The sequence below is a fragment of the Zosterops lateralis genome (assembly GCF_965231275.1).
Source record: "Zosterops lateralis genome assembly, chromosome: 15".
Taxonomy (NCBI): Eukaryota; Metazoa; Chordata; class Aves; order Passeriformes; family Zosteropidae; genus Zosterops; species Zosterops lateralis.
This window is the reverse complement of record NC_139775.1, coordinates 2251094-2265611: the sequence shown is the minus strand read 5'-3', so window position 1 is coordinate 2265611 and position 14518 is coordinate 2251094. Positions and strand designations below refer to the sequence as shown.

General features: G+C 42.1%; 1 protein-coding gene across 1 annotated transcript in view; it reads left to right on the top strand.

Moving 5' to 3' along the window:
• The window catches only part of FOXK1 (forkhead box K1), a gene marked incomplete at its 5' end in the record, with an annotated part of 56541 nt that overhangs the window by 15830 nt on the left and 26193 nt on the right, over positions 1 to 14518 (top strand). Inside the window, one exon of the mRNA XM_083872477.1 lies at positions 10425 to 10622. Coding sequence (XP_083728603.1) covers positions 10425 to 10622 — 198 coding nt within the window. The remainder of the gene's footprint in view (positions 1 to 10424; positions 10623 to 14518) is intronic.

The window sequence follows — 14518 nt, the reverse complement described above, 5'->3', positions numbered from 1 at the left end:
CTTGTTGCGGTGTTTCATTACACTGAAAAAGTGGCACCTATAATATCTTACCTGGTTTGCTCTTTTTTTTTCCCTTTTCTACTCAAAGGGGAGAATCTGAAAGTGAAGCTGCACTTGATGTCTCAAATAATTTTCAAAGAGTGAAATCAGAACATTAATAAAGAGATGTAAGGAATGTAAAATAAAGACACATATACAAAAGTACAGCTCTTGATTCTTCACTGCTAATTCTCCAGTGTGAAACAGTCTCCAATGTTCTCACTTGAATGAAAAATTAACTCCATTTATCCATTTACTTTCTGACAGCAATTAAAAGGATTGCTAAGAAAGATAAGGAATTGTGGGAAAGATGTGTAGAATAAAATGACATGCTGAAGTTTCACAGCATGATATCTATAGTGCAAACCCTCCTGAAGGTTTTACTTTTAGCATCCATTTGTTGGAGCCTAAAACCAAAATGCTCATCTTTTTCTGTGTGCTTTTAAAGAAGATAATACACGAACCAAACCAGCATTTTGTAGTTCTTTGGGTTGGGCTTCAGAGATCTCTTCCTTTTTAGCCTTTCTTATCAGCCTGGGGGTGTTTATACTCCTTCCCCCCCAGCACCTGTTTGGCTGAGTTTCACTCGCTGCCTTTTCCTGGGCTGGGCAGTGGATGGGAGCTTGCTGTTCTCCGTGCTCTGAGGGGAGATGTCTGCAAGGACTGAGGGATCACAAATATTTTAGTCCATCTGTGTGTCCTGCTGCTGGCAGGGAGAAGAATCCCAGAAGTTTGGCCAAACTTTGCTGTGAACGTTGCTGTCTTCAAACGAAGTTTGCTAAAATACCTACTTGAAAATCTGCCTCTCTGTGGAAGTGTTTCTCAATTTGTTTGAACCTTGATGAAATGGCATAGAGGGAAGCCCTGTGCAACTGTGCTCAATAGAAACATTCATAACAGCTAATTTACTTGGTGCTTTTAAGAGATGTAGCTATTCATAAGTTGTGGTTTTGCCTGATGCTGCTGGTAGTATTTGTTTTAAGTAGATACACTTGCCTGCACACGCTCTTTGCCCATCTGAAATCTTGTCTGGCTGTGTTGGAAACCTCATTTTAAGCTTGGTGATCTGCAGTGTTAGGCAAATCCCAGTGTAACCTGGGTGCCTTCTCATTAAGGGAAAAAGTTCTTTGTCGTGCATACAATTCCAGCTAAACAGTAACGAGGAGCATAAAGAAAAGGTCTTGTCTGTGACCAAGAAACAGCAATTTTGAATTTTCCTGAAGCATTGTCCTTGTTCAGCCATCTTACTGCACTTGCTTTCTCAAGGCCATTCTGTGAATAAGCTCAGGAAGCACAAAGGTACTAAAAACATTGATTTTTTGCAGCATGCAGACCCTGTGTATCCCATCTGAGATAAACACAAACCCACTCCTGCAGACAGGCCCTACCAGTTGCTATGGGAGGATTGCCATGGGTACACAGCCACGGGAAGCTCCTGTTGGAATGCAGAAAACATTTCTGGTCTTTGTTTTGTCCCCTTTTACACAGCTGAGTGACTTGTGGTTTGAAATAATTAGGCTGAATTTAAAAAAAAAATGGTAACTTCTCTGATTCAGGAAGTTTTGAAAATTTCCAGCCTGAGAGTATCAGCATGTGGCTGATGTGATTTGCCTGATAAAGACCAGAGCTTTTCTCCAAATGAATGAATTGCAGTTTGTTTTCTGAAAGGAGAATGCAGTCTTTTGATCATGTGATGCCTGAATCTGACCCTGTGGTTACATGCTCTGTCTTTTTAAAAAAGTCTATTACAAATCTGCAACATTTTTGCTTCCTCCTTTCTTCTTTCTGCTTTCTCCTTGTCTTCTCTCCTTTCTCTACCTGATATTTTCCCCCTCACCACCTCTGTGTTGGTGATGCCATCTGGAAAGCAAGCTAAGGGATCTGATCTGCCTGACAACTCAGTCCCAACAAAAAAGGAGATGAAGAATTATTCCAGCTACCTGGTTTGCCTTGCTGTGCAGGGGTTTGGGTGGTAGTGTTGGCACAAGGGTGATACTGAGAGGAAATGACAGAAGACAAGGAAAGAATGGTGGTGGAGTGAAGGAAATGCCTCTTACAGCAGAGAATCAGATTTAGATTGTCAGTAAATCTCACATAGATTTATTTTTATATATGTATATAACACACAATTGATATCTCTGTGGGGAGATTATTTTTAAGGCAGACAAAACCAGTGAGCCATCCACGTGAGACACAGAATTTTACCAAGTTTCCCGTTACTCATCCAGCAAGTCCAGGAAAGATGAGGGTTTCCAGCTAACTCAGATGCACTTCAGGGGAGGGACAGAAAATCTTTCCAGTAATCTGCAATTACAGAGTAGTCGATAATAATTCCACTGGATAGGGTGTGAGGAGATCCAGATGACTTCAGTGTGAGTTTGCCTTTACTAAAAGTGGATTTAGATTATTTCTAGTCCAGGAGCAATACCCAAGGCATGGGTAATGCCAGGGACCCCAGAACTCTCTGATGTTCAGCTTCTTGTGCATCTGCTGGAACATGGCAATGGAAATAGTTGCTGGAACTTTTTCTGGAAGAAGTTCCCCACAGAAGAAAATTTAAATTTATTAACTTCTAGAAGTAAGACCACTGTCTTTTGAATTGAACTAATTATTTCAAACATGAGCTCACTCACATATGCACACAGGCAGTTCTGGTTCAGTCTTGGCTGACAGATGAACTCCTTTGTGTATCTGCAGTATTAAGCATGACAGCATATATTAAATACAGTGAGTGTGCTACAAAGCATGCAAGGCAAGTGATTTGTGAGCTCAGGGTAACTCTGGGGTTTGGAACCAGTCCTCCAAATCTAAACTCATGTGGTGACTTACAGAATAATTATGACCAGACATTACAATGGGTTGCTCTGTCATTGGAGCAGTGGGGGAGATCTCTGTACTCCGTTATTTGCAGATGATCTCAGTACATTTAAATCTAGTTTTCTGTCAGTTATGTTACAAAGAGTAACAGTGATTTTTCTAGCTTTTCCTCTCACTGAACAATAGTGGATAATATGAGAGGCGTTTTTGCAGGCAGCTCTGCAGTTTATTTCCTTGTCCTGCTGCTGTTTGACCAAGTGCATGTCTTGCTTTTCTTCAGATTGAGTTGATTCATTAGAGGAGGAACAAATGTGGATTCTGGACTTCACCATTTACTTACAGACCCTTTGGTTATCTCTTCATGTATACAACAAATGATTTTACCAGCCAGGAGGTATTTCTCTGTGTGTTTCATAAAGGACTTTATGGGTAGGTCTTCAATAGTATTTCTGTGCTAAAACTTCTCAGAGCAGTAGAGCAGTTGAAAGGAAAATAGAAAATGCTGAAAACTCTTTACTTTTAGACTGCAGTAATCTCCAAAATTAACCAAGCTCTCTTAAAATTGTGGCAGTTACACTGCCTGTGTCTCATAGCCTATAGAGATGTGTAAGGAAAAGCATTATAGTGACTCTAAAATTACCATGGTGATAGGCACATGCTTGTTTTGTGATGTGTATTTAGACTAAAAGGAATAAAATGTACCTGTCTTCTTTCCTCCAGAACTCTCTGTAGCCTCAGTGCAATTAACTTTTTTGTTTGGAATGGACATAGCACTACCCAAGTGGATGATATAACTGGTTTCTTATTGGTATTGCTTACTAAGTGCTATTTAGGGGAAAAAATCATAGGGTAGGGAGTGGAACAGGAAATGTTGGATGATTTTATTATTATTATTATTATTTTATTGCAAAGGAGGGGTGAATAGTACCTAATCTCCGGTGACAGACAGCTTTCAGAGCTTCTTGAATGGTTTTATGACAATCATTCAAGCTAATATTAATTTTAATTCACTTGTGATTGAAAGGTGGTTTTTATACTTGTGCTTTTGCCCACCTTGCTGCTTTAGACAGCAGCTTAGTCCCAGCAACATAATCATTTTGAGCAAAATACTTGTGTTGATTATTCCCGTTGGGAAATAAAGGTCGAGTTTATTTTTGTGAAGATAGAGAACATTGATTTGATTATTTTAGTTACTGAAACGGGAGACATCCTTCTCAATATTTTGCAGTTGAAGTGTTTTGTTTTGTACTGCGTGATGCATTGAGGCTTTGTGCTGTTGAAAAGCTGAAGTTCTGAAAAGCATTGCTGTCCCTGGGCAGAGTGCACCATCACAAAGCAACAAGTCTTGGTCAATAAATTCTCCCAGCTCAGTTGTTGCAGAGGTCACAGCAATTTTCAAAGCCTTGTTATTGAAGAAATTAGAATCTCAGGTAATTCTTGTCTCAGTTTGCTTATCTCTCTGTGGGCAGACCTTCAGGGCTTAGATATATGTTTAGTTAAGTAAAGCAAACTGTTATCTTTTTCTAACCAAATTTGGTTTCATTTTCGGTGCACAGGTGCTTAAACTTTCCCAGTGAGTCTTTTATGTTGTCCAAGGCATGTCCTTTCACACTGCTTCAAAAGGTTTTGTGAATAGGAAGTGGATTTAGGATTTTCATAGATGCAGGCTTGTGGTTCTTTGCTTAGCTGGTTACAGGAGGTAATTGGGCACTTTTCTGTAATGACTGCTCTGTACAGCACCTGTATATTGATTGTAGCTTGAAATTTTGGTATTTATGGTACACATTCACTGAAAGGATGACAAGTATCCATCTTGCCCTCCAGCAGAATTGTGCCAGGTATCTTGAAATAGCTGGTGAGGGTAATTGCCTGACAGAGATGACTTACAGCAAATTCTCACTTGTACTGAGAAATCCAACATGATTTTGGAATTTCGTGCTTGGAAATAGTACTGTATTCTTTGGGGTGAGCAATGTGTAATTGGCACAAAACAAATTATTTTCAGAGAAATTACAGGGAAGAGAGAAACAGTTGTTTCATGGGGGTTGGTTGGCATTTTTTTCTTTTTTACAAGGGTTTTTGTTGGCATTCTTGGTCAAACTCTAGTCAGTAATGGCATAGTTCTGTTATCATCACGAGGTGCTGCTGTGATTAGAGCTCTGGCTGGCCACCTTTGCTGAATCCAAAGTATTTACTGCCTCATCCTCAAGAGTTGGACTACTGTCCCCTCACATCACAGATTCACAGAATTGTTTAGGTTGGAAAGGACTTTTAAGATCATTGAGCCCAGCTTTTCTCCTAGCACTGAGCCATGTCCCCAAGTGCCATATCCTCAGGTCTTTTAAATCCCTCCAGGGACAGTGATTCTACCACTGCCTTGGGCAGCCTGTTCCAGTGCTTGACAACCCTTTAGGTGAAGAAATGGTTCCCAGTGTTTAATGTAAAGCTCCCTTGGCACAACTTGAGGTTGCTGCTTCTTGTCCTGCTGTTTGTTACTTGGGAGCAGAGCCTGACCCCGCCCTGGCTGTGCCCTCCTGTCAGGGAGTTGTGCAGAGCCAGAAGGTCCTCCCTGAGCCTCCTTTTCTCCAGGCTATGCCCCTTTCCCAGCTCCCTCAGCTGCTCCTGGTGCTCCAGACCCTTTCCCAGCTCTGTTCCCTTCCCTGGACACATTCCAGCCCCTCCATGTCCTTCCTGGGACCTGTGGTACCGTCTGATTCAAATTGTAAAAAGTGATATTTTTAACAGACCACCTACTACAATGTTTCTTGCTCAACTTGCATCTCAGCACTGTACCACAGATGCTACTGGTGCAGTTATATCCCCAGCATTCAGGAATAACAGGATTTCATAAATTACGGCAAGATAAAGTAGACAAAGATGGTACCAACTTGCTGATTACAACACATGTGTAGCAGTTCCAGCTTACTTTTCTGGTTTTTCCTTTTGCATGCTGAACTGGAATGATGTTTATATATAACATAACATACTACATTATGTTTATATATATAACATAATATATATAAATATCATTCCAAATTTTATAGGTGTGTGTTATATGTATATTTTATATATATGTTTCTTTCACTGTGGCTTTCTCATGATTTGTCTTCTTTTGTCACTGTGCTTTTCCTCAGTGTAAATGTAAAAGCATAAATCCAGCACAGTTTCCTACCTCCTTTTAAAATCTTTAAATAGCCTTTTCTTGCTGTCATGCAGCAGATCTTAGCAGAAGACATTTGGTGCTAACAGCACTCAGGGTGCTTTAACAAAGAAGTCAGTGACTGTAATAGCTTGTATTGAACCTGGTACTATGTTTTGGCAAACGTATCTCCTTTCCCTTTGCATCTGTGAGTAAAAGGTGCTTTGAGGAGGAGGAGAATGTCTGCTTTTTATAGAGCCATGCAGGGTATGCAGTCATTTTGTTGGGTTTTTTTTCCCCTAACCATCTTTCCTGAAGTCTGCTGTAGGGTGACTGTTTATGTAAAGTCTAGTGTTTCCTAGCACTTTATTTTCAGACTTTATGTAGATGAAATGCTTGTGGTCACTGTCACTGGTTCACCACATGAAGGATGCCTAATAGCATGGGAGCTGTGCTGTCAGTGGGAGGAGCTCGCCCAGGAAACTTTTGGAAAAATCTGTCTTGTGTAAAACAAGCAAACAAAACCGTAGCAACATCTTTTATGTGACTGTAACCATGTGTGGAATGTGCACTCCTGTTCTTTCCCCCTCGGTCCGCAGTGTATATATAGCATGCATTCAGCCACTTGCCATGGATTCTGTGCACTCCAGCAGGCACCACGGAGCCAGCAGTCCATTTTCTGTGACTCTCTCCTTCCTGTAGTCTAAGAAGGCAAGAATTGTTTCTGTGGAGGTTGGGGAGGCTTGTTTGTGTGTTTTGAGTTTTAACACAAACGTTAAAAAATAATAAAAAGTAAAAAGCTTTCTATTCTCACTGCCTTGCAAGGCATCCTAGAGAAATTAGAAGTCTTTCCCACATGGAATTGATGTATGTGCCACACTGTAAGTGTGATTTCAGTCCATATGATTTCTATGGCTAGGGACTGATTGCAGCACATACCTGTCTATAGCAGGTTGTTGAGTAAACTCAGCAGATCTGTAACTGAGGCAGGCTCTTCCTGCTGGCAACAACACCAAAGATTTTGCAGACCATTAATTCATCCATCTGATCAGTTGGAAATTTCAGAGGTGCTTGAAAGAATTGCCTCTTGGGCACCCTTAGAAATACCAGTTAACTTCATTATGCTTTTTAGATTGAGTTTAATCTGTGCTTTCAGATGGATCTTTTTCTCATAATGAAAATGTTAAGCAGGAGTAAAGATTGTTACTGCATCTTTGATAGGAATCATGCAACATGGATCAAATAGTATAACCAAGTTTAAATCACCTGAAATATATACAGTAATCTTAAGGAATGCATGCTCAGTTCTGCATGAGTTGTCTGTCTCGTCCTGCTTATCTTCTGTGGAAGTGTAATTCTCAAAGGTTTAAGTCCTGCACTAATGTGCCTCACTCTTAAATAGGACCTGATACAATTCAAGTTTATCCTCTTGGCTGGAAAGAGGGTAATTAAGGGAACAATAGAAAAGCTTATTAAAATTGCATTCAGGTTCAAAGTAATGAAAAGTGATCTTCCAAAATCATGTTTTTGTGATTTCTCACTGACACGGTTCCCCAGCATTAGGCTGTGTCGATTTGAAGCAGTGGCTTGGGCTGTGCTGGTGCCCCTGTTTGCACTGCTGTGGTGGTTGTGATAGAACTGGAACAATACCTTAATCCTGGGCACCTTCTCACCCCTAAGGGAAGGGCGGAGTTCCGCAGGAATTTACAATCTGTTTTGCATCGTATTTCCATTTCTTGGGTCGAAGGTTTTTACATCAGGAAAAGCATAAATTCGGCTTCATTACCCCCAGCTTGGGCTTTGCAGGCTGTGTCAGTACTGAAGGCAGCACGGAGCAGGGGCAGGATTTTCTGAAGCTGTGAGCACCCTTGCAGATATTCACTCCCTGGCTTTCCTGGGACTGCTTCCTTACAAAATGGCCATCCATGGTCGTGCTAGTTACCATAATCCATGAAAGCTGGTTGTACATCCTGAGTTCTGCTTCAGCGAACTAGGAAGCCTGTCTGTCTAAAAACAAAATCCCAGCAGCCAACAAATTGTTTGCTTGTGTAGTCAGGCCAGGCGGGCTCTGTTTCTCTGCCCTGGTGGCAGGCTGAGCTTGCGGGTAAATCACATGGCTGGATCGGGTGGCTCTGGGGAGGCTCGCAGGGAAGAGCACTGCAGGATGGGCCTTTTCAGCACTTTACTGCCTTACTTTAGACTTCACATCTCAGGTTGATCCGTGATTTTGGACAAGTAACAGATTTTCTTGAGATTGCCCACACTCACAGGCCGATGGGACAGCCTCTCACAGTGGTTTGGGTGCAGGTGTCATTTTTTATCTAATATTGCTGCAGCATTGGTAAGTGGGGTAGAGTTAAGGAGTTACTTTACCATCACCTCAGAGCAATTAAAGAGATCTGGATCTTGCATTGCTGGGTCCATCTGAAAAGGAAGACATAAGTGGCAGTAGGATAGAGCTCCTTATGCTGTGAGGCTGCAGTGGGGGATCTCCTGGCCTCAGCAGGGCTGCAAAACTGCCTTGGGGCTCTGTGCAGTCAGGCCTGTTGATCAGCAGCAGGCTGGGATTGCACTGAGCACTGCTGAACAGGGGCTGATTTGTCCTTGACTCAGGTGTTGGAAAATGCTGAGCAGTTGGTGTTACAGCAGAGAATTCCATCGCTCTGTGACAGGCAGCTCAGCTTTTCCCTGATAAGGGCTTGAGAAACGATGAAGCTTTGCTCATACTGGTTTTGAGCCTTAGTCCATGTGATGCTCATTGCAAATAGATGTACTTTGAGCTTCTTCTCTTTAAGCAAATCCATGTAGCAGTACAAAGCTTAAAATCCAGGGCAGTGGCTCAACATCCTTGTTTCAGTTTCATCTCAGGAGGTTGGTGCCTGCTGCTGGCAGACACTGCAAGGCACAGACCCTGCTGTTTTGAACTATGCCTTCTTGTTCAGTCTGCAGGGCACCCTGTCTAGAAGGGTTAGATAAACACAATTAGGCTGCATTGCCAGCAATGATGTTCTTATTTAATGCATTAATGAGTGCAGGTGGCAGGACCTCTGAAGTGAATTAAATGCAATGCAAACTGCTGCTGTACTAGCAGAGCCATTGTGAGCCACTGAGTGCTGAGCCAGCTCATTTGAGAGATGAGGTGGGAGATGGGAATGAGCTTCCCATACCTGAATGATAATTTTGAGCATTACCTTACAGCACAACCAGCTTGTGCCAAAGAACTAAGAGCAAGTGAATGTGTTTTAGAGCTGCATTTCTGTCAGTAGCAGTATTAAGATAAGGTGGTCACAAAAACAGGTTGACTTGCTTGTCACCTTGTTCTGTACCTCATAGAATTCAATCATGCACTGGTTAAAAGAATTCTGCTCAGCCCACAGCAGCACTTAGAGTGCTAGAACACCACCCAAATCCCTTCCTTTCCTTCTATAGGCAAGATGCTGGAATCCAGCACAATTACTGTGCTCTGCTGGCCTTTCCCACGGTGAAACCTGGTTTTTATTTCCTGCTGCTTTAACCTTAGTATCAGTGAAATGATCCCTGGAAAGCTTGTATTGATTGCACATGATTGTCTAATTAAAGTGCAATAAGAAGAATTGCAGAACACTCGCTCTTACAGCTCTGTGCTCATTGTAGACACTGTAAATTAGAAAGCTTTCTGTTCAAATATGGAAAATGTCAGTGCTTATTTCCTTTTGAATTTCCAAGCATCTCCTGAAGGCTGCACTTGTAGATGTGTGATTATTTTTTTTCCTAAATAACAATTGGAAAGAAGTATTACTTAGAGAAGAAATAAGGCCCCACAGGCTTGCAGGGGCCCTGTTCTAAACCTGCTAGCTGTAGCCCTAAAGGGAGGCACTTCTAAATGAATGTATTTTAATCTGAAACCTGCTAGATGACCCTTTAACATCATGTGCACAAATATAAATGGATATCAATTATACAATATATAGAGACAAGTCTTTAAATAGTGCTCTGTGGTCTTACCTGGAGCCTCTTGCTCTACCTGAACTTTATGGCTGTTTTGCTCCCTGTTGTTTGGTGTTTGATACTTTCTAGTGAGTTGGATCTTCCTGAGATGTGAGCAGTGAGCTAATTAAAAATAGATCCTAGTCCTTGATACATTGCAGGAACCCAAGAGTTTGTTGTTACAGGAGTTCATCTTGCTTAGTCACTGATGGAATATATGGCCTTGAGGAAACTTACCCAAACCTTCAGCTTGCATCTCATCTCTAGATGACCCGTGATTCACTGTGATGTATTTACAGAGCTTTAGGAATGATCAGTAATTCTGCCCAAGACACTGGGCAGAAAGATCAGTAGAGAATGGTGGACTTTGAATTAATTAATGATGCATCAACTGCATACAAAACCTTTTAAATACGTTCAGTATCATATGTAAAACTGACTTTTCCCTTTTTTTCCTTTCCAGATGTACTTTCCGATTCCCTAGCACGGTTATAAAGATCCAGTTCACATCTTTATACCATAAAGAGGAAGTAAAAGAGGAAGCCTCAACACATCCCCTTCGGCCACTTTACCCTCAAATATCACCTCTGAAGATCCACATCCCGGAGCCGGATCTCCGGAGCGTGGTCAGTCCCCTCCCATCCCCCACAGGCACTATCAGGTAAGATGTGAATCCTCAAAAACATCTTCTCTGACATCAGCCTGCCAGCCTCGTTTGCTTTGGTATCCTTGGTGCAAGAAATGCCCCATTAAAAAGAACTACTTAAATCTCTGATGTTCAGAATTATGGAAGACTGCTAAAAAACGTTATGGTGGCCGGCAGTAGGGTACAAGGGTCTTGTTTAAGAGCTCAGGGGGTTCAAGGGTAAACGTGAGTGTTGGTTTCACACTATAGAATTACATATAGAGGCTATCTTTGGCAGTGGAATTAGAAATATTTATTGAGAGCTACCTATATGCATGGAGAAAAGAAAGCAGGCATATACTTTCTATCTTAAGACTGCCTGTTTTATTTTTATCTCAGGAATATTCTGTTGTTGCTGGGTGGTGCTGCTGTTATCTGAAGTTAGGGACAAGGGTGGCCATTGGCACGTGGTTTCCTGGGAATGGAAGGAAATGGGGGTACGATGCTGACCATGGACTGAGGGGCTGTAGCAATCTAAATGTACATCTGGGCCAGTATCCTGTTTTGTAAATTATCTGATCCGTGGATGTGCAGTAGAAATAAGCTGAACATCAAGTCACTGTATGGAATATTTTTTTCCTTTTTGCCAGAGAGTTGAGGTTACAGAATTTCAGTGAAATCTTTTAAAGTTAAATCTGTTACTTGAAGTATGTTTTATAAAGTAAAGGAGACTCATGGTATAGGATGATGTATTAGAATTTTAAAACGTGTGGGCATCACAATAGCAAGAGTGTGCCTGGTAATAGTATTAGCCTTTGGGTTTTCTTGTCTGTACATTTGCAAAAAGGTATAATATGCAAATCTCTTCTGACAGCACTAATTCAGTGAGTAGTATTCAAATCTGCATGGCTGAGACTGAGAGTTCAGTGTCACACTGAAGCCAGTTTGGGGTTGCATGATCTGGAGGCTTGTTTGGGTTTTTCCGACCGTCTTACAGAGCTGCACAGATGTGCAGTGCAGATATTCTAGAAAGAGGGGGCTGGAGGTAGCTGTGGTTTTAGTCCTCTGTTCAGGGACTGCTTTTAGTTTATATTTAACCTTCTCTTTTTAGATGAAGCTTGTTGCTTGGAGGGGAGGGGGTTGGTTCCTTTGCCAACATATGGTAGTTAGTTTCCATTCAGTCATCTTGTGCAAAGCAGCACAGTGTGGTTTGTGTTACTAACAGAGGCTGTATTTTTTGACTCTGGCATATGCTTGCAACTGATATTTGATTCCCTGAGAATGTTTCTTTTGCATAAGGGGAAAGTGGAAATAGTAGTGTTGAATTGTGCTCAGCCCCTAACGCAGTGTTTACTGAGGATGATTAATGATTGCATCCGTTTGTCTCGAGCAGAAGCTAATCCAGCCAAGTCTTCAGAAAACCTCAAAAGACATCTGAGGTTTCGCTTGCCGAAGCCCTTTCATTTCCGAGTTCCTCTTACAGAGGAGGGGCTGACACGTTTGTAAACATCCCTGCTCAGCCCCTTCAGCCTTCTCCTCTCCCCCAGCAGGGTCTTGCAGCTCTCCCCTGTGGGCCGGGCTGTGGGAAGTGATTTGGGTGTTTCTGCCTGAGAAGGGAATGCTCCTTTGGGAGCCTGTAGCTATGCATTCTGGCCATCTGACTTCCAGGGCAGCTCTCTGCTGTCTTGGTGGCTTCACAGTGCTGGGTGAGGCTGGCACAGTGTCCTCTCCTCCTTCCCAGAGGCAGAGCTGGGAGGGTTGGGGGGGATAAGCCTGAAACTCAGCCCCCTCTCCCACTGCTGGCTTTGGGAGGTGGTTGCTGGGTTCTCCTCCTCCTCCTTCCTCTCCCCCTTCTAGTATTTACTTTCCTAATTTGGTGCGTTTGCCTTGCTCCTCCCTGATTGGCCCATGGAAAATTATTGCAGTTTGGAAATCCTGCGCAGGGTGAAATTTCCTTTTTGGAAAGTGGCTCCTGGCCCCCTTTTCCTGCCTCCGCCCTGGTGTAGGGCAGGGGCTGTACCTGCACTCCCCCTACCAGATCTAGCCCTGCCCTCCTGACCCCCAACCCTGCTCTGCCTCCCTGTTCACACTGCAGCTTACTTCCCTGCAGGTTCTCCCCTGCAAGCTCCTGGGTTTTTTCCAGCCTATTTATTTTCCCTCTGCAAAGTGCAGTGCCTAGAGAGGGAATGAGCTTTAGTTAAACAAAACTGAACCTGCCACCCTCAGCAGCTCTGCAAAGCAAGATTCCTGCTTATTCCTGGGGAGAAATGTGCTCACTGTTTTTTCAGCTAGGTGTTTTGTCTCCAGGAGGGGCTGTGTGTGGATGTGTTTTGAGTGCTGTTGTATAGCTGTAAGGGAAAATGTTGGTTGGCAGCATGCTGTGAGGGTTACAAACAGGCCTGGATTATTTCTTGTGCTTTGAGTTCAAAACTCCTTTTCAAAAAAAAATCAGACTTGCATGTTCCAGAAAGGAAAAGGCCACTGTGGTTTTAAGAACTCAGCAGAAGCAGCCTGCCATTTTACACAACATATGAAAGGGCAGAGTAGCACCAAATCACTCCTCAGTAGGTTGAAGGCATTGAAAAGCTCTGTAAAAATCATGTGGGATTTGGTTGAATTCAGCTCTACTTTTCAGGAGATAAAACTGAGTCAGAATTTCAGGAGCTAAGGAACCGTCTGTCGGTACATGGCTTTAAGCCTCTGCACCTTGAATTTGGAGGATCCTCTTTGAATGACAGTGGTTCCACAAAGCTTCTCACCTATGCTGCAAAGCAATATCTACAATATCTACATGTGTGTGACTCTGCGTTGAAACCCAGTCCGCAGAGTGGTTTGTGCTTGGATTATTAACAGATCTACAGAGATAAAGTGTGATGCAGGACTCTATTCCTGGTCTCAAAGTCTTGCTGAGTTGGAGTTCAGATTTACAGTGTTTAGTTTCTTTTCACTATAGTCCGTTGTTAATGGCCCTGTAGCAGTAACTTAACTCAGTTTACCAAATAGCATCTCTCTCTGCAGCCTTGCCCCTCAGAGATGGGGTGGTTTTCATATTTATGAAAATGAAATTCTTTCTTTGTACTTGCTTCCCTATTCTAAATAGCAATTATGTTCTCAGTGGGATATATATAGAGATATATAGATATATACACACACTACAATAGAGAAATACCATGTCCTACTATGGAGGTCGGTATTGTTATTTATATTTTACAACTGCTACTTCTGGCTTATCTCTGGACTAGAATAACTTTGGGCTTGAACGTTTTGTCTTATACTTGTTTGGGTTTTTTCACAGAAAGGGCACTGATTCTTAGCTCACAAACGCAGTCTTTATCAGTAAAAGAATTGCTTTGACATGTAGGAGTAAGAGTCTTTAAGGCCCTGCGAGAACCACTGCTTGAAAAGTGCCTGGTGAGGTTCAGTGTTAACAGCTAAACTGTTAAAAATATTTGTGTGTGAACCCAAATTTGTATTTTAACTGTTAGCACTTAATGTGCCTGCCCATGTTTGCTGTTACTAGAAGGGTTGATAACTAGTTTACAGTGTAGTTAATAGTACAAATAATGAAAGATCAATTTCTTTTGTTCTATAAGTTTGATTAGTAAACCAGATGTGAGCTGAATTGCTTGATTTCATACGGTCTTTTTTTTCACTAAGAGAAATTACATCAGTAACACATTGCATGCTCTGATAGTGGATTACTCAGAGGTAGCTGCAATTATCTTGACTTAGCCACCAACTTGTTTTGTGGCCTTTAACAGGTCATTTAAATTCATTGTCTGATTTTTATGCATGCATAGTGTAATTACTACTTCACAGGCGTGTGTAGTAGATAAATTATGTATTGAGCTCTTATTCCATAAAGCATGACAAAGAGTCTGTGTGAGCCATGTTCCAGCAGACCTGCAAATGCTGGCTCTGCTTTGATCCAG